Source organism: Mercurialis annua, linkage group LG6, assembly GCF_937616625.2.
Source record: "Mercurialis annua linkage group LG6, ddMerAnnu1.2, whole genome shotgun sequence".
Classification (NCBI taxonomy): Eukaryota; Viridiplantae; Streptophyta; class Magnoliopsida; order Malpighiales; family Euphorbiaceae; genus Mercurialis; species Mercurialis annua.
The window spans coordinates 41,240,210-41,267,774 of NC_065575.1; the positions used below are offsets into that span (position 1 = coordinate 41,240,210).

The following is a 27,565-nucleotide window of genomic DNA, read 5'->3' on the forward strand; positions in this document are numbered from 1 at the left end:
AGGTGATGAATTTAGTATAAATTGGCAAGGTAATGGATTTAGCATAAATAGGCAAGAACTTCATAGTCTAAACGCTTTAAGTAAGAAAATTTCTCTGAGTCTAAATTTTTCATGTTAATCAAAATTTACGAATAGTTGATATTCATGACGAATGGAAAACAATTTAATATAATCAGTTATAGGATTAATCATTAAAAACATCTTTTCTTTGTTGACTTTTTTTTGTTATGACTCAAGATGATTAAGTTAATTAAATAAAGTTAAGAATCTCACTCTGAAGGGCCCTTTTGATACGAAAACTCAAGTTTTGAGTTTCTTTGTACCAAAAGCTGCGAGAATGACTTATTTGATATTTGGTGCCAAGTTAAAGGGGTGAATTGATCCTTTGTTTGTAGCTATTTATTTGAATTAGAGTAGAAAAAAGTGAAAATATGCCTTTCACATTATTTCAATTTTTTATTTTCAACATCTAAAATTCCAAATATGAAAGACATATTTGAACTTTTTTCCACTTAAATTTAAACAAATGGTTGCAATTAAAACTATAAATTGAAAAATTAGCTAAAATTGACGATTTTAAAAATTTGGGTTACAAATGAAAAGTCAAAGAAGTATGGTATTCTCAAATGATTAAGCCTTAATTATATTTATGTTTTCATGTATAGAACTATAATAACTAGTAAAAATTTGATTATTCTTTCAATTCAATTTTTTTGTATCCACTCACAATAAAACTAAACAAAATGTAGAAAGTATTACATTTATTTCCTAAACTTTAGTTTTTGGTAATATTTGTATAAGTATGTAAAAATAGTATAATTACAAAATCTCATAAAAATAATAAAAAAAAAAGTCATTTCATGGAAAGCAATATCATTATGGTAGTATCTATTAAAATCTAGCAAAATGAGCATGAATCACAAACTAACAGTTAATATCAATTTTGGTTTATATAAAAATTGAGACAAAAAATAATAAAAATGTAGGGCATAGAGTAGTTAGTGAAGCATAATAGTTAGTAGTAGGATTGGTGTATATAATTTGTGTTGTTGTGTATATATTTCCAATTTAGAGAACAATCATTCCAACTGTCTTGCATCCCAAAATCCACTTGCTTTGTCTTCTAGTTTCTTTAGTTAGATACATGAAATTGACTACTGATGAATGCAAATATTCTTTTTATTTTAAGATGTTAGAATGTCAATTTAATTTGTCATCTATATGACCTAATATATGATAAAGTGACCAAAACAAATTGGGTTGTAATTTTTAAAATTTATGAAGGGTTAATTACATATAAAATCACCATCTTTACACAAAATTGCAAAAATAACACGACCTTTAAAAGGTGGCAATTCAGGGTACCACCTTTCATTTCTTTTCAAAAACAACATGCGCATATTTTTAGTGGTGTTTTTGCTGACGTGGCATGACACGTGGCGCTCCCATTGGGTGTCCAAGTCGGCAAAATTTTATCTAAAAATATGCCCATGTTGTTTTTTTTAAAAAAATGAAAGGTGATGCCCTGATTTGACACGTTTTAAAGGTCGTGTTATTTTTGAGAATTCGTGTAAAAGTGGTGATTTTATATGTAATTAACCCATTTATGAATGATGCTTCATTCGTTCTATTTTTTTTATTATTATTATTATTTTCATATATTTTAAAAATACATTTTTTTTGATTATATTCTATATTTTTATCATAAAAATATGATATAAACAATTATATAATTAATTTTACCATTAATCTATATATTAAATTCATTGAGGTTAAACGTAATTTTTTTCAAGATTCAAACGAACTTGTATCAATCAAAAGAAAGTAGAGAAATATCCTAAAAAAAAGCAAGAAACACTTTCATAAGGAGAAACAGACTCTCACTCCTGTTGAAGTTGCATAAAATAGATGCTATCGCTAAATTGTGAGCGATTTTATTTGCAGCTGCCTGGTAAAACTAAAAGGCCTAATCACTCAATAGGATTGAAAAAGGACTAAAAGATCGAGGGGTTTAGGCATTAGGCCAAACTAAAAAGCAAAGTATTGAAATTTTGCTTTAAAAAACAATAATCCTTTTTCATCAAACAAGAGATATAAATCTAGAGAGCAATATTTAAGTTATATTCTTTTTGAGATATCAAAGATGATAAAAAGTGGCAAACGAAATAGAACGAAAAATATATCCATATAATTTTTATTTTTAGACAATAAAAGATTAAGGTAATGTTTGAATTAAGGAATTTTAGAGTAATAAGATCTATAACAATTCGTGAAATTCACTAAAATTCAACGTTTGACATGATAAAAAATTACAAGGACCCATGAATTCTTAAAATCTCACTTTTAAAATTTCTCTGCTTTCTCATTTAAGGTGGAAAAGTAGAATCCATCATTTTTTTTATGAATTTAAGTCATTTTAAATGGTGGAATTGTAACTCTATGAATTTCACATTTTATGAATTTTTTGAGTTTATTTTAAAAATACCTCATTTTTAAATTTTTTTGTAAAAATATATCTTTTTAGTCATTTATTAGTAGATTATTGGTAACTCTTTGGTAGATTAGAGACAAAAAGAGTATTTTATAAGAATTTCAAAAAATGAGGTATAGAGGGTAATTTTTCAATTTTAAATCTATAAATTTCAAATATCTCCAATTCAAAGGGTGTTTAAAACATTTTTATTTTAAAAAGGAAAGGGAAGAGGACAAAAGACTTACAATTATTTGTTGGTTTGGGAAAGAAAGAAGAAAAGAAAGGGTGAAGTGAAGCAATGAACCAAAATAATTGTGAATGTTTGAAGAAGCATTGTTTGCTACTCTCTAATAATGAGTATTACTTGAAACCTCTAAATAGCAAGGAATCATTATGAAGCCCAAAGCATCATAAGGGGACATAACATTTTAGGGCCCATCACTAGGAAACTTATTATTTAATTATACCCTTCAATTATTTCTTAATCAATGAACTTAACATCAAAACATTGCTTTTAGAAGAAGAAGCAACATCAAATTTTTCAGATTCGAGGGCCCTACTCAAAGGTTGAGAAATAAAGTTGGATTAGTTTCTTTATTTTTATATTATATATCTAGTGGATCGTCTGAGCTACACAATGAGAATAATTTATTTTCTTAAAATTATTATTAAATTAATAAATTTTTATTTAAACATATGATATGGATATTGAAACTCGAAACCTCAACAACGCACCAATGAGCTATAGCTCAAATATGTGTGTTGTACAGTATTCTATCAAAATCGTAAGATAAATTTTTCTAACAAACACTAAAGTATCTTTTCTATCTAAATAAAAAAGATAATTAAAGTGAGGCGAATAATTAAATAATGTTCCCATCTAATCAGTCTATAAATTATATGTTGATTGTAGTCAAATTTCTAACAGCAAAAGCAAAATTATGCAAATCAAGCTTCGTCCACTTTAGAGTATTTTAATATTTAATTTTGGCGATGTTACTGTAAAAAAGTGATGGAAACATAATAAAAATTAAAGGGTCTGACCTGAAATTAGAAAAGTTAGAAGTAGGTTTTAAACCTTTTTAAGTTTTGACAGATTGCCAAGTAAACCAAGACAAGAAGTGAGTTAAAAAGAGGGAGTGTTCACTTGCGACCATGTGCTCCCATACTTTATTATTTGCCAATCCTACCTAATCCCTTTCTTTTTAACACAATCATACCCCTGCTTAATTATTTAGTTAATAATTGCAACTACAATTTTTACTATTTATTGTATTTCTTCTCAAACAAGGTTTTCATTTTAAAATATAATCCTAAAGCTATTTCTGTTGTATTTGGTTTTCAAACTTAAATTTGCAATTTGTGAATTAATTAAACAATAATATTGAATAATAATACTTCTTCTGTCTTAAACTGATAGACATGATGAAATACTAATTATAAAAATCGTCAAATAGGACCTTAAATAATTTCTTCTTCAGGCAAATGTGAGTTCAGAAATCATAGTACGTAGTCGCTAAGTTTATGATAAATTTATATGTAGATTTACATTTATGTATTACCCATATGAAATTTAATGTGAAAATAATTGTATACACATACTATTTTTCACTCCCTTGGTCCTGCTGTATTCATAAAAGATGATGAATAAATCTATAAGATAGGACCATCTACATGATTTTTCCTTTTCAAAGAAGGATATATACATGAGGACGAAGAGTATAACATGAAATAAAACATTTGTATCACTAGATTTATAGTTTATAATTTTTTTAAAAGTCACTAACACAAATAAAAAAATTATTTAATTATATATTTTGATCTCAACCAATCTATTACTGTTAAAATTATTTAATATTATTATCTAAAATAGTATGATGTAAAAAAATAAAAATAAATTTATCAATTTATAAGTATTAGTTTTACACCCGAAGTAGGACGAAGTTACCAAAATATTTTAAATAAATAAAAATAATGTTAGCATGAATAATTTACAATATATAATTTATATAATTTTGTATTATTAATTAGTTTAAAATTAATTACTGGTGTTGAAACTGATAATGATTGGTTTTTCCCTTGACTCCATTGAATTACTTTGGGTCCAAGACTCTTGCTTATTTTATTTTATTTTTGGAAGAAACTTTGAGCTCAAGACTCGAAAACGAAAAATGGTAAATAATTTTCATTTTGACAGCTCGTTTTCATTTCAATTATTGAATTAAGGTACAATCAAACAATCTGTGATGAATAATAAGTACATCCAAGAGTGTAAGTACATCATAAGTCATAGCAACTCTTGTGTAGATTTTTAGAGCATTTTAGATAATCAACCAGCATGTAAATTTATGCATTAATTATAAAAATCAATAATTTTTTTATAGATTGAAATTATTAAAGTATCATATTCATTTCATTTATCTTTATATTTTGCTTTGTTGGCATTGAGCTAAATATCATGTCGTAAAATAATAATATTAATCAAATACGGTATTATTATTATTGTTATTATTATTACCTTAAGTCTTTAGTTAGGATTGATCAAAAACCAAGCAAATCGAATCAAAATATGTTATTGGTTCGATTCTTCGGTAAATATGGTTTAGCTTAGAGAATTGGAGATTGGTTAACAGTTTGTGTGAAGAATTATAAAATTAAAATAATCAAAAAATCAAAGTTCTTAAAATTAGAAAAGGTTTTTTCGATTTTGTATCTTTGAAACTTTTCTTTTATTTTGTTTAATTTTTAAGGCTTTTGTTTGATTTTAAATACAAGTTCAAACCGAATTTAAAAGTAAAACCGAACTAAACCGATTGAAAAATTCGATCAAAAAAATGGCAGATATTTGGATGGAGGACTCTTAGCTGGCAGCCACCTCACTCACGAAAGCCCTGCTTTCAGCTATCTCTTTCAACACACCCTGCCCTCACAACTTTCAACTTTACGTGGCAGCACATGCTTTGCCCGTGACACTCAACATCATACCACCTTTGCTCACTCTATCCTACACCGCCTCTACTCCTTTAGTAGAAGCCACCCTCCCTGTCACGTGACCTTCATCCGAACCACCTCCACCAAACCTACAGAACCCCTCAGTCCCTTCACTTTTCCCCTAGGCTCGGACAGCCGTTTATCCCCGAACCTAAGAACCAATAAACAAATAAAAAAAAACATCTAGTTAATACTAAACCAGAATAATAATAATAATAAAAGAATCATAAACAGTAAAACACACAGATACACATACTAAAAAACACAACACACTCAGACCAGAAGTAAGTGAAGTAGTTCATCTTCTTCAAGAAGCCAACGTAAAATTTTCTTGAAAGATTTGGAGAAGATTCAAGAACACGACTCAAAGAAAAAAGTATTTTCTTGATTGCTTCTCTTCAAAGCCACGGCCGAACTTTTCTTTGATGCTGATACTTATTTCATTTTCACCATTAAAACTCTCACGAGAAATCGGTAATTTACTACACGGAAAAGTACTTCTTTACAGTCTTTCTTACACTATATAACCGTCTGTTTATTCTGTCTCATTTCATTTACTTCTCAGCTTGAGCTTTCAATGGCGAATGTCAACTCATTGACAGCTTATATTTTCTTATTGGCTACGTTTTGTAATGTGATCGTCTCTGTGCATGCAATTCTTGACCCCATGGATTTCTTGGCTTTACAGTCGATCAGAAAATCATTAGATGATATGCCTGGTTCTGGGTTTTTCTCTTCTTGGGATTTTACTTCTGATCCTTGTAACTTTGCTGGAGTTTATTGTGATGGTGATAAGGTTATCGCGCTTAATCTCGGCGACCCGAGAGCTGGTTCGCCTGGTTTAACCGGCCGTCTTGATCCTGCTATTGGGAAACTCTCCGCTTTGGCTGAGCTCTCCATTGTTCCCGGCCGGATTATTGGTGCCCTCCCTCAGTCTCTCTCTCAGTTGAAGAATCTCCGGTTTCTTGCTATCAGTCGGAACTTTCTCTCCGGTGAGATTCCAGCTACTCTCGGCCAGTTACGCAGTCTCAAAACGCTCGATCTCAGCTACAATCAGCTCACCGGAGCTATTCCTCATCCCATCGGAACTATTCCGGAGCTTTCCAACGTTATTCTCTGCCATAACCGTCTATCCGGTTCGGTTCCTCCGTTTCTCTCACAAACCCTAACCCGGCTCGATTTAAAGCACAATGATCTTTCCGGTTCACTCTCTCCTTACTCTGTTCCTCCTTCGGTTCAATACCTCTCTCTTTCTTGGAACCGATTGAGTGGACCAGTGGATCAGTTATTAAACCGGTTAGACAAGCTAAACTATCTAGACCTGAGTATGAACCAGTTCAGCGGCGGAATTCCGGGCCGAGTTTTTACATATCCGTTGAGTAACCTTCAACTGCAGAGGAATTTATTTTGGGGTCCGGTTCAACCGAGTGATCAGGTGAAAATCGGGTCCGTTGATCTTAGCTACAATAGATTATCGGGTCGAATATCGCCAATGTTTTCAACGGTTCAGAATTTATACTTGAATAACAACCGGTTTACGGGACAAGTACCCGGAAGCTTCGTGGACCGGTTAATGGCAGCAAGTATACAAATATTATACCTGCAACATAACTATTTGACCGGCATTGAGATTAATCCAACGGCTGAGCTTCCGTTGAGTAGCTCATTGTGTTTGCAGTATAATTGTATGGTGCCGCCGGTACAGACGCCGTGCCCGTTGAAGGCCGGGAAGCAGAAGACTAGGCCCACGACACAGTGCAGCGAGTGGAAAGGGTAAAGTTGGAATTTCAGCTATTTCTTTAAGGAAAAACATAATTTTGGTCTTTTTTTTTGGGTTAATTCATTGATTTATTATTTTGGTTAAATCTTATAAGGTAAATGATGATAAATAAGGGGGTAAAATACTTTGATGAGAAATTGTAGTTATTTTCTGTGATTTCAGAAGTTCTATGTATTATTTATTAATATATATATATATGATTTCCTTTTTCCTCTCAGCAAGATTATGGAACTATGAGTAATTTTTTTCTAATGTAGCTATAATATTCGTATTGTCTATGTTTTTGTTATATCATTTGTAAGTGTGACCAATTTGATCCAGCATTACACCAATTTTGCTTGTAACTTGTAAGCAAATGTGCTATGTATTCCAAGCAATCAAAAGAAGTAGAAACAAAAACAAGTTTCACATTAGCAGGGGAGGGAGCAACTACTCACTGATGGCTACAACTCTAGATCTGTCGCTCTACACGCACCACCACCAGATCGTACAAATTCTGATTCGTTAGCGTCTTTGTCGTATCAAAATCACTATGTTTTTTTGTATCAAAATACGACGTCGTTTTCATTCAATCAAGGAAGGCTAGTACAGCTTGACCCGACATGTATAATGCACATAAGTTTATTTCTATTTTTTTGTTTGTTTTGTTGCCACAACCTAACCAAAACCCCTAAATCAAATTCCTAAATTTCTAATTATAGATTTTTCAATTTATTTTACTTTAATTTTAGAACTTAATATATTTCCTACTCAATAGTAGGATAATTATTGTTCCATCCTCCTTTTAAATTATCTCTTTTTCATATTTAATTAATTAATTAAATATTAATCAAGATTTAATAGTCGCATATTACTAGACTGTTCAATAAGAAAATAGCAAAACTCAATTTCTGAATAATAAAACTAAAAATATTGATATCTTGGCAGCATTTCGAGTAACTCCTCAATCCGGAGTTTGATCATAATTTGCATGGAAATGCACCAAACACAGCAATCAAAAAAGCCACAATAATCACATCATATGTGCATGTGTGGTGGTGTGGATAGACAAGCATGGCAATCCTATCTCTTCTTGCTCGAATTATATTTTGAGTCTTTTTAGATTTTTACAATCACTAGTGAGCTCTTTTTAAATGTCTTGGTTGTCATGTCTTTATCATCCAGCTTGATCTAACACAGCAGTGAAATTAAAACAGTCGGTGACCGGAGACGGAAAACATGATGAAAACTTAAAAGTGAAAAAAATGATATCGGAATAAAAAAGGAGCAATAGAAAATAGTAAGCGACCGACGGTTAGAAAGTCACTACACATCATGGTCCCCTCGGACTCGGTTAGACCCCTGCTCTAATGTAACCTTGTGCTCAATAAAAGCATAGGACAGCTTTAGAATAATGTAAATTTTGTTTCATTAGAAGAATATGAAATTGAGATTGGTATTTTGGGTGAGAAGAATAAATTCGATTTGCCCCACAATAAGGCAATACAAAGTGATGATTTTATCATGTGCATTAAAGTCTCAAGAGAAGCTAGTGTTTCATTGCCTCTTCCTTACACCAATTTAGTTCATAGAGAGGTGCCACATATTAATTGAATCTCTACAAAAGAGTCCCAAGTATGAGTTATTGTGCAACCCAATCCTCACATGTCACTAACAAATCAAACTAACTTTGTAAAAAATTTAAATATTTTAAACCAATCCAATCCATTCGTTTCAACTGTTTTTTAAATTCGGTTCAATTTTTTCAATGTCATCTATAAAAAAAATGAAGCAAAACTTTTTCACTTTTAAAACCAAATCGATCAAAAAATCTAAAAATTCTTTTATATTATCAAACCAAACTGAACTAAATTTGTCGATTCCGCTCCTTGTTTGATTTGGTTTAATTTTACACTCACACCTAGTACTTATGACTACTGTAATTCACTTCCATGGGTGCATTCACCCACCAGCCTGCAACTGATGGAACCATATCAGGACCACCATTCACAATTTCAGAAACTACAACATGATGCTTCAGCACCATTTTAGATTTCATATCATCCTTGAGTTGACTACTGCTTTAGCCATTAACTCATGGCGATCGGCTTATCCTGTTATCCTTGCTCCATGGAACAATAAATACAACTACTCATAGATCAATAATTTGCACGTGCTAGTTTGAAGACATGTCTCATACAGTCTGCAATTTGCAATGCAGGATATCACCTTTTCTAGTTTGTACAAATTCGATCTTGATGCCCATAAAAGGAGTTCTAAGCAACTTCAGCTACTGAAAAAGCAATCAACACTATAAATAATAAGTTCTGTGAAGCAGATGCATAAATGTTTATTCACATTGTTGACCCCTGAAAACTCAAACCCTCAAACCTAGAATAACACCTACAAGTGGAGTATCTTTAACATCAAACAATCAATTCTGTGTCGGCGTCAATATAATAACATTTACTTATAGTAGTACGGGAATTGATCCACCTGCTGCAACGATCTGTTGCTGCAGCTGCAAAAACCAGATGAAAAACATAAGGCTGATATTACAGATGAAAGCAGCTATGCAAGGAGTTTAATGACTTGACGCGAAGAACAAAATAATAATTGTAAAAGCATCCCCCATGATTCTTTATAGCACATGTAGGCAGATTGTTCTAAGACAGCTAGCAAAGATTGAAATAGTTTCTTTAACTCACCCTAAACAAAGTTTCAAGCTTGACTTTCAATTGAGCGTACTCGTTGCTCACCTGTCGAAGACATCTTATACACCTGCAGCAAAATTTGTTAGTTAGTGAAATTCCTTCACAGCCAAAGATAGTTGGATTCTAATAGATGCAAAAGCCTAGCTACTATGATCACGTTTTACAACATGCACAGAAGGGCCTCTTAATATTGCATAGTGGATTCGGTACCGAGTTTTCAAGGAGAATCCATAAAGGCATAAACTAATTGTATTTTTGTTGAAACTGGTTACTTATCCGGCTATAAAAATTATTTCATTGTTTCTTTTTAAATGAATGTATTACAAGGATTTGTTTTGAAAATTTTGAAATTTGGATGAACTATTTGAATTTGCATTGCATTAAGAGGACAAAGAAAATGCGAAGAAGAAAAATACGATAAATAAGTTCTGAATCGAGCTCACCCGTCACGGTCTTGGGAATCGCAATATGATTTGAAAGCAATGCACATGTTTTTGATTCTTGCTGCACCCATACTGTTAACATAAAAAATAATCATTCTGAGTCATCAAAAAAATAATCATTCTGAGTGATCAAACATTACCAAGCAAACGAGCAGGGAAAAAATGAATATGAAAGGTTTCGGATTTTATACAATAATTTTCTCAGGAAAATCAAATTGAAGCTTTATTTAGTTGCAGTTGTTCATCTCAGTCAAACAACCTCAAACAACTAAATAATTACATTTTGTAAATCATAAACTAAAAATAGAAAGCATGACAAGTGCAGTACTCGTGAATTGGTATATTATAGTCATAACGACTCCTCTGTTATACACAACTTTCATTACGCCTATGAGCACTATCCTAGTATTGTTCTTGCAGAAATGATTATAAGTAGTTTTACTGTAGCTAAAAACAGAAACCTATATATAGCACAGTCACAGATACAAGATAACATGACATTTGGACACGGACATTGCGTAAGAGTGTTATTTTAAGGCTTTCCTATGTTAGAAATGAAGGCTTCGACACGTTTTGGAAACGGGACATGTTAATTGAACGAAATTATCATACTAATTAGGCAGAAAACGAGTAACGACACGATTGTATGAACAAAAGACAAATACCTGGAACTACTACCCTTCAATTGATGAACATGTGAATCCACCTGTTGAAAATTCACAAAGGTTTGGTCTCTGAAGAAATTAGGAACAACCCAATTAGGCAAAATAACTCTCACCAAAACAAATAAAGAAATTAAAGGCAAAAACAGAGTTAACAAACTCACAAAGCATTGCGCATATTAAGGATAAGCTTCTCACAATCTTCAAAGAAAAGCGTAGCCACCTCAATCACAAAATCAGGAGTGCTCTCGTCTTGCAGCTTCTGTAGCTGAGTAAACTGATCATCTACAAAATTCTACAAAAACCCATCACATATAAATGGTTTATTCAGTACCCATATCAAAAAGATTGCGTCTTTTTCAATCACAAAAATCCAAGAAACAAATCGGATCAAACCCACGTAAATAAAAAATCAAGTACGTAATTTTGACTGACCTCTCGATATAAAGAAGCAGTGAAATCAGTAATCTTTCTGTGTAACTGACTGATGATGTCCATCGGGTGAGAGAAATGGAAGACTGTATAAAAGAAAAAGAATCGAAAAAGAAGGGTAATAAAGGAGGAAGAAATTGTTTGTTTTGGGAAAATTGAGGATGTAAATGGAAGTCCACTAATTACTTTCCCAAACTGGATTTTCCAGTAATGTTTCCACTCTTTTATTTTTATGTTTTTTTATTTTCCTATTCAACATGAGCGGAAATTTAATTTAAAGGAAAATTGTGTTTTACTTTGTTTTTTTTTATATAACTATTTGTCTGTTTTGTCTGGCTTCTTTCTGCTCGTCTTCTTTTTGTTTTTCTTCTGATTTGAGTGGCTTTTTTTTCCTACCTCACAACATTTATTTCTTTTTCTGAAGCTTCTGCTTTTCTGAATGTTTTGTTGGTGCTTGTTTTATCTCTTTTTATATAGGTTCTAGGCTCATTTCATTGTGATAAATAAAATCTTCTTTTGATCTTATATTAAAATTCTGGGAATGAGAATATATGGTATAAAAAAATACTTAGTACGTTTTATTATTCTTTTTCTATTCCAAATGTTAAAGTGACCTACCATTTGTGTTTTATGTTCAGCTCATGCTATTTAGGCTTAAAATTCTTTAATTCTCTTCTAAAAATATAAAGACAAATATATGTGATTGCGCATTATCAGCTTCCTGATTTAGCCTTGCAAAGTTCAAAAATCCAACTATCATCTAGCAAAACCATATCATACGATCGCACTCGGCATCAGGCAACAAAAACATAAGCAAAAAAATACAATCCAGACAAGAATTCATCTGTTTCTTTCATTTCTTTCTTCTATGTTCTTTTCTTTTTTGGCAGAAACAGATAAGAAATATATAAGTTAATACAGTTTAGAGAGAAATCGTTTACATCTGTACATATAGGGTTAACAAAAAGTTCCATAACGGAATGCAAATCCAACTCGAATCCTAATTTTATGCTTCACCATCTAGCAGCGTCCAGCTGTCCACAAATTTAAGAATTTTTTTATATGTACAGTATTTACAAGGGAGAGAGAGAGACCGAGAGAGAGGCAATACCGTAGTTTAATCTGCCGTCCCACTTATTCACACCATCACTGCACATTCATCCTGGGAAGATATCATCTTCAATGAACTAACATTAAATTTGCTAAAACAGTTTGATTTTATGTAAACTCGTGAATGCCCCGATGAACACTTTATTTTGAGCACATGGAATTTGAAACTCAACCTGAAAAACAAGTTAAGCAGAATGAATTGAGTGACATTAAACTGCAAAATCAACAGAAAATGGAAACTCTACTATTGATGTACTTCAAAAACCCTTATTTTCAATCTGTCGGGTACAAAACATAGTTCTGTACCTTCTTCAGAGAATGCAAATATGCCACCAAGAAAGTCATCGTTCTCCCCATCCTCTTCGGGCTTCTCCTTCTCACAGTGGCTGTTGCTGCTGTCGACATCATCAGTTACAACCTCAGTTGACCTGCCGCATTCATCAAGGTCCACTGCCTTGCAATGCCTCTCTTGACAACCCGGCTGAAAATCTACTGGATTTTCAGCTGTTGGTAGAGTAGGCGCCTCCACGAGGATATTAAAATGTGAATCATAATTCTCAGAAGTTAATTCTGAAACACCACCTGTCTTTTTGATCTGCAAAGTTGGAGCTTCTCCAGCAAATATTCTTCTCGCAGTCGGCAAGGAGGGGGAATAACCATTTTCAATACAACTGTGAGCATCTCCACTCTTTGGGTGTCCATCTGGAATAGACAAAATGGTTACGGGATTTTGATTTATTGTGGCAGATTCCGCAACAGTCCCTCCTCTTCTTTCATGGTAGTAATCGTTTAGCGTCTGGCAGACCGAGATGTAAGGTTTTTCACAATTTATTTGGTCCAAATCTAGCAGATGCTCAATTCTTCTTGACGAACCTGATGAAAACAGTCACTGATATGATTTAGATAATGCCAAAACAAAAAACAAAATGAAGAAAAGTTTATACATCCGATATCTTACCGCATTCTGAACTTTCGGTTGAGCTTAGTGATGCTGGATTAGAGTGACATATAACTGTCTCCTGAGTGATCTTGCCTTCAACCTGATGAACTTCCAAAGAAGGTGAATGGACATACCTTGCAGCAGCAGGGGTTCTAAGAGAAAGAACAAAGCAATCACTAATAAAGTTAGGATGAGCACGTTCAAGAAAGAAGATTGAGGGTGTCATCAACGAAAAGAGGCCCGCAAGCATTTTTGCAGAGAATCATCAGAGAAATGGGCTTAAAAGTGTCAGATTCCCTAAAGAAATGTAAGTTACAGTGGAAGTTGAAAAATGCTCAACGTATTGGAATATCAACAACACAACCTTTTTCTCCTTTCAGCCACTAATTTACATTGAAATTAATATACGCGACCATGAGAGGCCCATTAATGCAATCCCAATCCATTTACATTACCAATCATAATCCAATCACCACCTTTGATAATGGAATTTTGTCTGAGTACTAAAATTAAGTGGTGCCTCCAAAGTAACTTAGACTTTCTTAGACAACTTCTTTCTCTATGACAATAGAACAGAATTCCACAAACCAAAGACAATTATAAAATAACCTAAAATCACTTTGCTAAAGCTAAAAAAACGATGCTAGAACCGACTTTCAGACGTTGTGAGAATGGTCTTAAATATACAGATAAGATAGTTAAACAATACAGATAGAACTGCAAATACCTGTCACTCCACCCTGATTTAATGCTATGAAAATGATCAAAGACGGGCAATAACTCCTTTCTCTTGAGTTCAACTTCATGGGTAGGAACGTTTTCAATTTCAAGTTCTCCATCATAATTATCAACTCTTGGAGGTAGCATCGCATAGAAGCAAATCTAACAATGAAAGGAGCAACCCAATCAACATAAAGCATAAATATTTTTGGCGTCGGAAATGTAGTCTAAGATGTACCTTAGATTTTTGCCATATTGGCAATCTCAGAGAGCTTATCTGCACCTCTGCATTAGAGAGGTACCAGTGGGATTTCTCATGAGGTTTTACAGATTTATTTTCAGTGACATCATCATTGATACTCAGAAAATCCAGCCTCAAGTTCTCCTCAGCACTTGGTTTCCTTGTTATTATTTCAACATTGTCCTGTCCACTGGTGCTCCCAAAAACGCATTCCTCTCTTTCTAACCAATCTGATCTTCTACATACATCCCACCATTGAATAGGTTCAACTTTCACTTTCAATTCATCATCTTGCATATGCGCAAAAGAAGCTGATTGTGTTCTTGATCCTTTTTCACTCAATTCCAGCCCAACAGATGGAAGAAGCTCGTGTTGAACTACATAACCTGATGGAGTGTAAACTAACAGATGCTCCAAGGGATTGATCCTTGAGTTAACTTGCTGAACATTTTGAGATATCGAATTATGAAAAACAGCAGCAACTGCACCAGATGGTACAAAAACCTTTCCTGCTGCAGACCCATTGGCATTGCCAACTGTATTCAGCCACCCAAAACTACTGTATTTTATTCTGCTCACCACAGAAAGTGAGATAGGAGCTGGGGGTGGAGAAGATTGTTGATTAATCAGGCAAGATGAAATGGACCACCAAGGTAGAGACATAATTGGATATAGAGAGGGGTCTTCTCCCATAGTAAGAGAATGAAATCCAGAATCACCGCCAAAAGGAGATAGAACAAAGATATGGCAAGTCCCTTTGGATGAAACAATTGCAATCCACTGGCTATAGTGACTGAAGCATATATCCTGAATCATCTGTCCAAAATAAATGCAAACACATCCAAAATGCGAAGCATGATTACAGCTTAAAAGAAATTCTAAATGGAAACTAATATCTGGAAATATATACTAACCGCTGACGTTATTCCGCGATGTAGCTTGTAAAGATGCACATGGGAAGAGCTCCAGTCGCAGCTTTTAACACCTGATCCACTCTGTGAACAAGATGGCATAATTCGGAAGACATTTAAGTTATTCCCATAAATCGAAGCAGTGACCAGCAGCGTCCCACTAGGGTCAAAACTTAGTGCAGACAAGGGGCTGGTATGAGCTTTGAATTGTGCTATAACAGTTTGGGAAACAAAATCCTTAACAATAACCTGCAAGAATAACTTTGAATAAGCAAAGACATGAACTACCATCTCCAAACCCTAATACACTGTTGAAAAAACAGATTCTGAGACCTACTACATAATCAAAAAGAGCACCTGCAGGATACTCCAACATCAAACTTTTTGTTTTTAATCTTAAAATTTTCTCTTCCACGGGGCAATGGGAACACAATTGTAACAAACTACATATAGCAATGGCTGCAACATCACTAACACAAAAGGATTATTGAAATCATTTTTTTCAAAATCCTATAGATATAGAATTAACACAGTTCATCCGGGTATTAGAATATGGTGATTGACATATGTAATCTATACCAAGTAAAAGAAAAATTACCATCCCTGCAGTTTCTATATCTGATCCTGCAAGCCTACCCACTTTCCAGCCAGAATTTGATGATACTGGAGAGTTAGACCCATCTGGGAGCATCTCCTGACAGTATTTAGACAATGTTTTATATCCCATGTCTCCCAGGTTGATAATTCCAGCAGCCAACTGTTTACTAGATTCCATTGCATAACGAGCCACCAGACTAGAGCCACCTGGCGATGTTGATGGACTAATACCTGGAGAAGGAGTAAGATTTTGTGGACTTAAGCGAGTAGTGTTCGAAACCAGCGGATTATTTGAAGCATATGCTAACCACCTTGGACCAACAGCCAGTGGACCATAACCAACATTTACTCCTACTGTTCCTTGTCCAGCCAGCTGAGGAACAGGATACGTAAGAACACTGAATTTACTCTCAAGGGTGAGAGCATCAATGCAATATATCTGCCATCAAATACCAATACCTCATTAAATATGTTCCATGATATGCTTAACACAAATGGAATGATAAAATGTTAGGCGAGGTAAAGCCTAATAACAGAGACACCTTCCCGGAAAAATGAATCACATAAAATGTAAAAGTTAAAAGAAAAAAAGATCAAAGAAGTAAAGCAGATATGAGCTATCAAATATCTTTAGCCATGTAAGTAAATGCCACACCTAAAATTTAAATTACCCGAGAGTGCAAATTCTAATAGTAGTAGAACTAAGAATCTAAAAGCATTGTCTTATAAAGGAAAGTGCTTACTTGAGTAGCAAGGCCCACAGCTATAATTCGAGGACTACATCTAACCATACACACAGCTGAACGAAATCTGAGAACATGAACAAAACAGTGATTACGAATGGAGTAGAACCGCACAGAGGTAGCCGAACTGATGTAGTTTACTGGCTGAGACTCGATATTATTGTCTCTTCCTAGAACACCCGACTGAGTATGATTTTGACCAACATTCATATTGTTGGTGTCATCTCCAGCAACAACTAACAGTAGAGGATGTGACGATATAAATCCTTCATGGCCATCAGACTTCAAGGGTAAGGGCTGCATCTGTAAAAATGAAACAGGACCACCGCGCTTCGAAACCAGTTCACTAAAGCCAGACGCATCCTCCACATCAAGAACTTGGAAGCCATTCTGATAACCAAGTAGGAGAACCTGCTTGAAAACAGATGGACTTAACTCCAACCTGTCAAAGCCAGCCCAGATAACCTGCAAGCAACATCAAACAGTATGTCTAGTAAACATAATTACAGAAAAGTGCACATGCAAAGAAGAAATTGCGAAGTCAAACACATATTGCTGACACCCAAATTTTATGAAATTAAAACATTGAAGAAAAAATTAACAAAGCGACCAAATCACGGGAATATGATCTAAAAGCCAAAAGTTCTCAAGGGCAAAACACGCTTAAGATCATTAACAGTATGCCAAGAATCAAGAATAACAGTATAGCTTATGAAGTGAGCCTATTATTTCACAGTGCACGAATAAAAGCTTCCATTGCTATACTCACATTCCAAAATGACTTTAGCATACGAACTCAAGTTATAAAAAAAGAGAGGAAATTGCGCCCCGTACGCTTTTTTTTGAAATTTTTGCAACAATACGCTTTAACTTTTTGTTGTTGCAAAAATACTTTTTTTAACTTTCTTTTTGGAAAAAGTACGCCATCTCACAATAATCTACCAAACGAGCGTATTTTTGCAAAAAAAGTAAGATTGGAGCGTATTTTTGCAAACATTTATCTGAAAAAAGGTATTTTTGTAGAAAGCCCTCAAAAAACACCACAACAAAATATGTTCTTGTTCATTGGAACAAATTCTGGAAAGAGCACTGGTTCAAAGTCAAAAGCAAAAGCAAAATGTTAAACAGGCAATTGATGCCATAGTTTAACTACTATATAGCAAAATGCCCCAGCTTCTAAATCAAGTGAATGTAGCATGTTAGTCTTAAATACATTCTAAGTTAAGCAAATCTTCTTACTTAAAAAGAAATAACATGTTGTACAATCACAAAGCACAAGCCAATAGAAGAAATTCGTAATTCTCCACCTCTAATTAAACCCTAACTAAAACTAATGCTGTTTAACTTTTATCTAATTGCGGAGATTCTCATGCATCAATAATCAACTCACCAATTATGATTTTAACCAAAAATAAAGGAAAACATAAATTTAAAGTTAAAAAGAAAAAAAAACCTGATCTTTGTGATCTTCAGTAGCCGAAGAAGAAATAGAGGCGGCAACGGAGGCACCAGCGGAGCGTACAGTAGAAGCAACAGTGGTAGCATTAGTAGATACAGTTTTAAGGCATGACGAAATTATCCTTAACGAATTTGGCAATATGCCATTATTAAATCTCTTTCCCTTCTTCATCCTCCTTCTCCTAAACTACCGCTACCGCCGCCTTCTTCCTCCTCATCCTCCGCCGCCGCCGATCACCACGGACGATCGGATATACCATCCGATTGTCTCAGATCGTCAATTCAACTAATAAACAAACAAAAACACAAGAATTCGAAAACGGTTTTGTGCTGGTGTGCGTTTGACTTGAATTAAGATTAGCTTCTGAGCTCTTAAAATTAATAATAATCAAATTTTCAACTCTTAATTTTTAGTTATATACTATAATAACAATAATTAAGTAGTATAAAATAATAAAAATGAGGTCCTCTGTACTTTAAATTTGGTTACCCTTTACATCGCTTTCGTTCTCTGTGTCTCTACCTTCTCTTGTACTGTATGATAAGAGAGTACATAGTGATCTACTTCTACTGTAAATTTTTAAAATAATTTTTAAGTTTTAAGTTTGAAGTTTTTGTAATTGACTAGGGTAATTAATTGGAATTGCGAGGATTAAGGAAAATGTTGCGGTGTGGCGTGTGGGATACAGCACGAGCGAGAGATGAGGAAATAGTATCGGAGTATCGTGATACGGAAGCTAAGTGCTTAGGTAAGCAAATGGCTGTAATGTCAGAGATTTTATTGATTATTGGTGACAGAGAGTGTTAATTGTGGACATTAATTTCGGGGACTTTTGGTGGGTGTTTGGATTTTGGACCTTGGTTGGGCTCGCCTGTGGTTTGTAATTGGGTTTCACTTGTGATACTACAAGAATGAGCACATTATGAGTTCATTTTCTTTATAAATGTTTACAACAATATTAAAAAAATTGTACTCATTTTTTTTATAATTTTATAAAAAATCATAAAATTATACTTATTTTCACAATTTAATCACGAATTCAAAATATCTCAATTATATATATGAACTTTTATTTTTTTCTCAATACATTTAAATACAAATATTAGAGGTGTAGTTTAAGATTTTTTTTATGTATTAATTAAGTTGTTAATATGTGTGTCAAAACCTAAAATGTCATATATTTAGGAACGAAAGAAGGAGAAATTCTTAAATAGACTCAGTCCACCACGTCATCTGTGGACTAAGTCTATCACACTATGACACGTCATTAAAATATATGTGCCAAATCCTCAAACGTCCTATATTTAGGAATGAAAGGAGTTAAAAATGAAGTGTTTTTCTAAATTTCTCATTTAATTATAGGTCTAATTACTTAAAAACACCTCACGTTATAATTTTTTTCGTTTATACCCCGACCTAGGAAAATTTTCAATTGTACCCTATTTTAGGTTTTTCGTTTTCAACTCTACCCCAACTAAGGGTACAATTGATAATTTAAATAATTTAAGGATAAAAACGTTAATAACAATTAAATAGAAGAATTTTACCATATTTTTTCTTATTTAGAAAAATACAAATAAGTCCTTCAACTTTAAAAAAGTTTAAATAAGTCCACATAATTAATTGTTTTTAAAAATTTATTAAAAAATTAAACTATTAAAAGAACTTTTCAATCTACCACCATACTTCTCCGATCTGTCACTAAATTTAAACAAAAAAATTAATTTTTTTTATTTTTGGACACCTCCGCCCGAGTTCGCCGGAGCCGCCGTCCTCCTTCCGGAAAAGGAGGAGCATCAACTCCTCCTTTATGTTCCTCCATGGAAGGAGGAACAGTGTTCCTCCTTCCATGGAGGAACACGCGGCTCCTCCTTCTGTGGAAGGAGGACGACAGCGGACGATGTTTTTGTCGGAATTTTTTAATTTTTCTATAATTAGTTGATTTTGTTTAAAAGAGATGGTGTTTTTGTAAAATTAAACATTTATGTTTAATTAGAATATAGGTTAAAAATGAAGGACTATTTTAACTTTTTTCTTAGATGAAAAAAAACTAATTTAATGCTTCAGGGTAGAGATGAAAACGAAAAATTCAAAATAGGGTACAATTGAAAATTTTCCTAGGTCGGGTATAAACGAAAAAAAATTACAAGATGGGGTGTTTTTAAGTAATTAAGCCTTAATTATATCACAAACAATAGCGTTAACCTTCAAATTTGTATCCTTAAAATCACTAACAAAAAGGCAACCGGTGTATCATAAAAAGAGAAACTTGCAAAACAAAATCATCAAGCCATTACTCACTATCTTGACTTGAACTCTAAGCTCTCAACTGTTGCTCACTTAAAATTGCAGTATAATTTACTACCTATAATTGTGAAATTTCCCACTACTCTTATAATAACTGATATTTCACAATTAAACTCGGTAACAAAATTGATATATAATCATTCATTAAATACATCATCTCCAAACCAAAAATGCCAAATTGTGATGATCTTCACAAATCACAGTCACATTGTGCTAGCCAGTAAGTGGTTGTCCCTTGAGAAGGAGCACAAGCATGCAAGCAAACCCTTTCTTTGCCTTTTCTGCTTTCTAGTAATATATACTTTGTTCCCTTCAGATTCTTCAGTATAATGTATGACAAAGTAGAATATAAAGAAGGATTCTATGTTGTACACTGCCCTAGTAAGCTTATACGGAAACTTTACGCGACTTACGTTTTTAGAAACACTTCTGAAGTTCCGGAACACTATTTATAAAGTATTCTTGTAAAATACTACTATATCTTTTTACGGTTTTCAGTTTAGCCATTTTATGTTACAGCGTCCCTGTTTCCGGAGTACATTGGGAAACCGTAAATAAGACGGTTTTCCTCTTTAAAACCTAATTTAGACCGACTAATATCATTTAATTCTTTGGTGATATATGACCTCCTGCTTTAAAAAGATCCTCCCGGAAAGCCTTCCAAAAAGATGCAACTCTCGACTTCCTCATAGTTTTCAAGCAGCTTAGATTCCCGTTCAGAATCTGCACAACCTGCCGTGCATTTCCAAATTCCATAACAAATTTAGTAGATGAACACTAATGCTATAATGATGTAGCAAATTTAAAACCTTAAATTGCAAAGTTTCTTTCGATGAACTTAAGATTATGTACTGACAAAATTGAGTACCTGAGCCATCTGAGGCCTTCTTAATGAAGATCTTTGTATACACAAAGAAGCAGCCAAGAGCATAAAATGCATTTCTGGAGCATTATAATCATTGCCAAGAGCAGGATCAACTAGCTCTCTAATCTCGTTCTTCTTCAGCAGAGGTTTTGCCTGAAAATTAGTAGAAATTCAATCTCAAATTCAGGTAATTATCATCCAATTTCAATGCATTATCTGCTAACAGATGCGTAAAAACATACCCACAAGACGAGGCTTAGCTGCGAGTAATCAAGCGCTCGTCGTCCGGTGACTAATTCCAATAGTAGTACACCGAAGGCAAATACATCAGTTTTTTCATCTACTATTCCATGCATTAAGTATTCAGGAGCAAGATAGCTGTCACAATAACAATTCAAACAATTAGTCTATTGAAACCTGTAACTGTATAAACATGGCGAAAAGCTATGTTACACGCAAACTTGTCGAGTTTTTTCATTTCCGAAACACTTATGAAACTCTAAACTTTATATTTATAAGCTAAATATAGTTAGCCAATTTCCTGTTTGATTGTTTCCGTTTCTGTGCAACATAGGCGAAATTGCGGAAAAGTAGTAAGATTAAGCTCTACTCACCCAAATGTACCCTCAAATTTTGATACAATATGGTGAGTCCAATGCTCTGGCAGCCACTTTGCAAGCCCAAAATCACAAATCTGAAGAAAATCAAAATTACAGAACAAAATGCGTCAGAAACAAAACAGAATCTGAAAGAGGAAAATGCTTGTTAATATTTAGGGAAATCACAAAAATATTCTTTTAAAAAAACCTTAATTTCTATAAATGAGCTTTAAGCCGAAAAGTTTCATCAAAAATCTAAAAATAAAAATCTTTTCATTCTTTATGTTTTTCTTTACCTACAAAATATACAAATACCGTAAAAATACACAGTCGGTACATTTCCGGTACAACTCTAATACGTAACGTACAAAGTGGAAAATTTTTTAAAGTGAAAAAATAGAGCAGACACAAATGTATTTAAAAAAAAATTATTTTAAAAACAAAAATCGACCAATTTTATGCTATTTTTGTAATTTTCCTGAATGACTAAAGGATACCTGAGGCTCAAAATCTTCTGTAAGCAAAATATTGGCAGCCTTAATATCTCTATGAATAATTCTTCTCTGGCAATCCTCATGAAGATAACGTAAACCTTCAGCTGTCCCAATAGCAATTTTATACCTAAGATTCCATTTCAACGTCTCTTTGGAACCTATCAAAATAAAATAAAATAAAAACCATCAAAAACGAAAAAAAAAAATCCCAATTCAGAATTCAAACAAAAAAAAAACAGAAATTATGAAGTTACCATAAAGTACAGAAGCTAAGCTTCCATGTGGAGACAATTCAAGAACAAGATGCATTCCTCCTTCAATTCCATACCCAATTAATTTAGCTGTATTAGTATGATTAACATGAGCCATAATCCCCATTTCAGACAGAAAATCTCCAATTATCTCATCAACTGTTCCTCTTGTCAGCCGCTTAATTGCCACTAATCTCCCATTTTTTAAACACCCTTTATAAACTTCAGCATACCCACCTTTTCCAATCAAATTATCTACACAAAAAACAATCAAATCCTTACAATTTCATCCAAAAAGGCGAAACTGTACAATTTCTTTACAAAATTTACGCACCTTGACTGAAATTATTTGTTGCAGCTTGTAGTTCAGAGAGAGTGAAGCTCTGACGTGGAGAATTAAAATTATAAGAATCAGAATCCGGAAAAAAACTCGGTACCATTTCTCTCAAACTGGAACTTTTTCTGAGCTTGAGTACACTGAGAGGGTGTAATGAAGCTAATGGCTTTTTTGATTTAGTTCTGAGTAATTGAACGAAGCCGTGCCAACGAGAGACAGGGTTTGAAGAATTGTTATGAGATTGGGAATCTGAACAGCTTTCAGATTCTTCACTTCTGAAGTAGTCTTCAAGAACACCAACAGGGGAGCTCGTGTCTGTTTTTTTCTCCATTTTTAAGGTTTTTTTTTGTGCAACAGAACTGGTTATTTTGGTTGTTTTGAAAGTGTCAAGAGAAATGTTTGTTTTTGGTTGCCAGGTATTTTATTGTTTTTTTACCAAACTTTGCTCTGTTTTTTCTTTGTCTGAAGAAATGAAGAAGAAAACGGAGAATCTATTTATGTAATGAAAAGAGAGAGACAGCGTAGCAGAGAAGCAGAGGAGACAGAAACAGAGGATAGGTAGACATAAATTCGCAGTTACTCCAAAAAAAAATCACTGCTCTTTGTAATATTGGATTCTTTTGAATACATTTTATTGCAAGTCAGTGGCTAATATATTTGTGTTATCTATAGTATTACATTCGAAACTGAGCTTCAATTTTAATGGTTGCTGGAAGCTGGTCAGAGATGGCTATTTTTGGTCTCTGTTTTGGGATGGTGTGTGAGAACCATTGGAGCACGTGATCTTTTCACATTTTTGTTTGTCGCCATGCTATTAAGCTCAAATTATTTTATTTATTTATTCAAGCTATATATTAAAAAATAATTATGATAAATTTATTCCTAGTTGACATGGATTATGATAGATATTGAGAAAATTCAAATTCTGGCACTTTTAAAATCCTAATACAATATAAAAAAATTGTAGTGCTTTTTTAACGTCCAAGAAAAAATATCATTAGCGAAAAATCGTCTATGAAAATCTTAAATTGATTATAAAAAAAAATTAAATATAACAACGATGTCATATTAGATAAATACATGAAAGTATGCGATTTTGGCTGCTAAAAGGGCCGCCAAAACGATCTATTGCATCAAATTCGAAAAGATAAATCTATTATTAGGTTTTTAAACTATATGTGTTTTGAAAAATCGATCCCTAAATTAGATGTTGTCTATTTATGATCCTTGAACCTTGTAAATTTTTTTAAAATTCTTTCGTTAAGAGCGTGTGATTCACGCTCCAAAAATTACGAGTTACTTCTAAAACAAATGCCATATAACTTACGAAATTTCTAACGGAGATTCATTGGAGGATTTGAAAACACATTTTTTCTGTGTTTAAGGACCTGGTTAGGCACCAGTTAATCAAAATTGGTAAGTTCCGTCCATTTAATTTGAGACTTTTTAGTGCTATTTTCGCAGTAGAAGGATGAAGTAAAGGACAAAAATCGGATAGAGACGAAATTAAATAAAAAACATAGAATAGAGGGACTTGAGATGAGTATTACCGATTACATTTGTAAAGTAATTTTTTAAATGAAAATGCAAGAAAGTTTAAATTTCGATCATATATATTTAGATCTGCTTTTAAAAAAGAACCATCAAGAGATCTTAGGGAGAGCAAAACATCATATTATAAAAATTTAAAAATTTATATAAAAATTAAGAAAAAGTATTTTGCAAAATTTTCTATTTGAAAAAGAAATAATCCATATAGGATGAATATACATTCATATAAGATAGATAAAGTCATAAGAAAAAAGAGAATAAAAATATAATTAAAGATACATGAGAAAAATATTGTAGAAGGATAAAAAAATTATAGGGCTATTTGGTAATTCTGAAAAATAGCAAAAAATCATCTCTCATGATAGAGTGCGACGCTGCTAAGAAATGAGAGGGTATTAAGGTTAGGAAGAATAGAGAAAAAGTGCCTAAATAATATATTAATGCTAGTGTTTTCATTTGGTGCATTTGAAATTGATATTTGAATATGACATCTATTTATTTTGGAATGTGAAAAAATTAATTTATTCGGAATAATTATGCATATATATTTAATGAGGTAAATCCGACTTTAAAAGTTAAAATTATTTATCGAAATTAGAAGGTGATCTATTATTTGGAACGTTAAAAATAATAAGACGGTCTATCAATTCGAAATAGAGGGGTATATGTAACATAAGGTATTTCATACTTATAATCAAAGAACTTATTCAAATTGCATTTATATATAAAAACTCTTATTTACCAATGAGCTATATCTCAAATAATATAAGCGCTGAGTAGTAAACATGTTAGGTCGTGGATTCGATTCCTCCCACAAGCGCTCCTCCTCCCCAAATTATCAAAAAAAAAAACTCTTATTTAAAATTTCATAAATAAAAGATTTTCAAATTCTATCTATATATGGAAACCTTTATTTTTTTAGAAAAGAAACCTTTATTTAGATTAACTCTATTCATAATAAATAAATTATTATCATATCATTAATTTACAATTTAAACTACTAATTTGTTTCTATATCATAGAATGAACATAGAATTTCAAACTTTAAATTTGAGATTTAATATGATAGATTGACTATAAAATTATACAATTGCAAGTGTGGGAGATATTATTATATTTCTAAGAGCTTAAAATCGAATTTTCATTGAAGATAAATAATACCAAGTCGTATGAAGAATGATAGGAATAAAGAGAATGAATGAGTAACTATCATTAAACAAACCTTATGTGGTAATTGCCGACACCTTAAGTATCCTATCAATCCTCAACGTCATTACGAAAATATATAATTGCAATTATAAACTCCGTCCATTAAAAAATATTAAAAAAAAACTGTTTTTAACATCTTTAAAATATATAAAAAAAATATTAATTTATTAAGTTAAAAACTCATTTTTTTATAAATTTCAATTATTGATACTTTTTTTAGTCAAAATTAATAATCAGTTTATTCAATAAAAAAATTAATTAAACTTATCTTGTCAATAATTTATTCTTAGTATTAACAAAAAATAATGGTTATTTTTTAAAAATATTATGACTTATAATGATACTACTACTATACATCTAAATATTATTACTATATTAACATTTCTAAAAATTGTTTTTTTAATGATTAGCAAAATATTATGTATATCTAAGATATTTATACAAAGAAAACAAAATAATAATAATTAAAGTAACTAATTTTATTAAATTAAATTTTATTTAATTTTTTAAAAAATAAATCTAACTTTTATACTACATTTTTGTGAGACGGAAATTGTAATATGCACGTAATTCATGATTACTAGGCAATCAATATTATTATTATTATTTTGCCAATTTTATCTACAGCCATCATAATAATACTTATTTTAGAGGCTGCCAATTTAATCCTCATCCACAAGACTGATGGCCGCTTGCAATTATTAAACTAGCCACTTTAAATCAATTTGTGTTTTGATAAAACGAAAAAAATCAATTTGTGTAGTGATGATGAATTCCTCAGCTTACATCTACAAATCTTCATTTTTTTTAAAAGGACAAATCTTCATTCTTTATTTAATTTTATATCATGTTGTGTTTATTTTCCATAACGTATATGCTAATTTATACCTTATTATCTCTATAATTAATTAGTTTTACTCTCATACTATGCAAATAATAGTTTTTTATTTATATTGATTTATATTTTAAATAATTATTTGATAATAATATCTATATATTACTAAATAAACTTGTCAACTATGCAATTTTAATAGAATTAATATTATACTTTTACAATCCTCCCGTTTATTGTTATTAGTAAATTACTCAATTAAATTGATAAATAAGTTTTCATGAAAATACTAAATTAATATTAATAAAAACAATTTATACTAATATATTTATGTCCTCTCGTCTTTATTTTATTATTTATAAATTATTATAGACTAAACATTTTAAATTTTGTTTCTATCTTAATTTAATTGATAAAATATTTATTTTCAATATTTTATTTAATTGATAATTTTATTTATAAAATATTTTGCATTTAATCTTTTTTTACCCTCTTCGATTTTATTTTGAAGAATTTTTATGAAATGTGAACCATTTAATATAATAAAACAATACAAAAGTAAAATTATATTTATTGATGATTTTAAAAATATAATAACATACATAGTTAAAATATTTTAAAATTCGTGAATCATGATTATAACTATTATGCAAACTTGCTTATTCATCATGTAATTAGTACAATTATTATGCTCTAATCAAAAGTTCAAAACCCTCACGCAATGAATTTGAATTACAAAAATGATTTTTATGAACACTCTTTTAACCTTAAGTTAAGAGATTATCATAACAAACACATACTTTATAATGCATTAATTTGTAAAAAAGTACATATTTTTATTTAAAGTAGTCATATATAAATAATTGACAAAGGACTAAACATTTGAAGAAAATTTCACAAAAATACAAACCTTTTACTTTTATAT

The 27,565-nt window shown here is 32.0% G+C and overlaps 4 protein-coding genes across 6 annotated transcripts; 1 reads left to right on the plus strand and 3 right to left on the minus strand.

Annotated features, from left to right (window-relative positions):
* Positions 1–5,669: 5,669 nt before the first annotated feature.
* Positions 5,670–7,461, plus strand: LOC126653791 (LRR receptor-like serine/threonine-protein kinase ER1). The gene is made up of 2 exons (XM_050347729.2): positions 5,670–5,938; positions 6,030–7,461. Exon 2 carries the CDS (start codon positions 6,042–6,044, stop codon positions 7,239–7,241), a length of 1,200 nt encoding a protein of 399 aa, XP_050203686.1. The 5' UTR covers positions 5,670–5,938; positions 6,030–6,041; the 3' UTR covers positions 7,242–7,461.
* A 2,053-nt stretch (positions 7,462–9,514) lies between these two features.
* Positions 9,515–11,748, minus strand: LOC126685915 (histidine-containing phosphotransfer protein 3). Of its 2 annotated transcripts, XM_050379924.2 has the most exons (6): positions 11,478–11,744; positions 11,207–11,337; positions 11,046–11,114; positions 10,381–10,452; positions 9,932–10,004; positions 9,515–9,744 (listed from the first exon to the last, which is right to left on the minus strand). In XM_050379924.2, exons 1-6 carry the CDS (start codon positions 11,538–11,540, stop codon positions 9,694–9,696), a joined length of 459 nt encoding a protein of 152 aa, XP_050235881.1. In that variant the 5' UTR covers positions 11,541–11,744; the 3' UTR covers positions 9,515–9,693. The 2 variants fall into 2 exon arrangements, with proteins under 2 accessions (XP_050235881.1, XP_055962321.1); XM_056106346.1 differs by lacking the exons at positions 9,515–9,744; positions 9,932–10,004 and having other exon boundaries at positions 10,377–10,452; positions 11,478–11,748.
* Positions 11,749–12,304: 556 nt separating this feature from the next.
* LOC126685914 (autophagy-related protein 18g) lies at positions 12,305–18,937 on the minus strand. Of its 2 annotated transcripts, XR_007643749.2 has the most exons (10): positions 18,190–18,937; positions 16,737–17,201; positions 15,995–16,432; positions 15,400–15,645; positions 14,483–15,301; positions 14,252–14,406; positions 13,543–13,676; positions 12,891–13,457; positions 12,586–12,757; positions 12,305–12,508 (listed from the first exon to the last, which is right to left on the minus strand). XR_007643749.2 is itself a non-coding variant. In XM_050379923.2 (9 exons), exons 1-9 carry the CDS (start codon positions 18,364–18,366, stop codon positions 12,753–12,755), a joined length of 3,006 nt encoding a protein of 1,001 aa, XP_050235880.1. In that variant the 5' UTR covers positions 18,367–18,937; the 3' UTR covers positions 12,305–12,752. The 2 variants fall into 2 exon arrangements, 1 of the variants encoding a protein (XP_050235880.1); XM_050379923.2 differs by having other exon boundaries at positions 12,305–12,757.
* Positions 18,938–20,602: 1,665 nt separating this feature from the next.
* LOC126654034 (receptor-like cytosolic serine/threonine-protein kinase RBK2) lies at positions 20,603–23,753 on the minus strand. The gene is made up of 7 exons (XM_050348071.2): positions 23,046–23,753; positions 22,715–22,966; positions 22,464–22,618; positions 21,982–22,061; positions 21,610–21,745; positions 21,371–21,520; positions 20,603–21,234 (listed from the first exon to the last, which is right to left on the minus strand). The coding sequence occupies exons 1-7, from the start codon at positions 23,377–23,379 to the stop codon at positions 21,106–21,108; spliced, it is 1,236 nt and encodes a 411-aa protein (XP_050204028.1). The 5' UTR covers positions 23,380–23,753; the 3' UTR covers positions 20,603–21,105.
* Between the last annotated feature and the right edge of the window lie 3,812 nt (positions 23,754–27,565).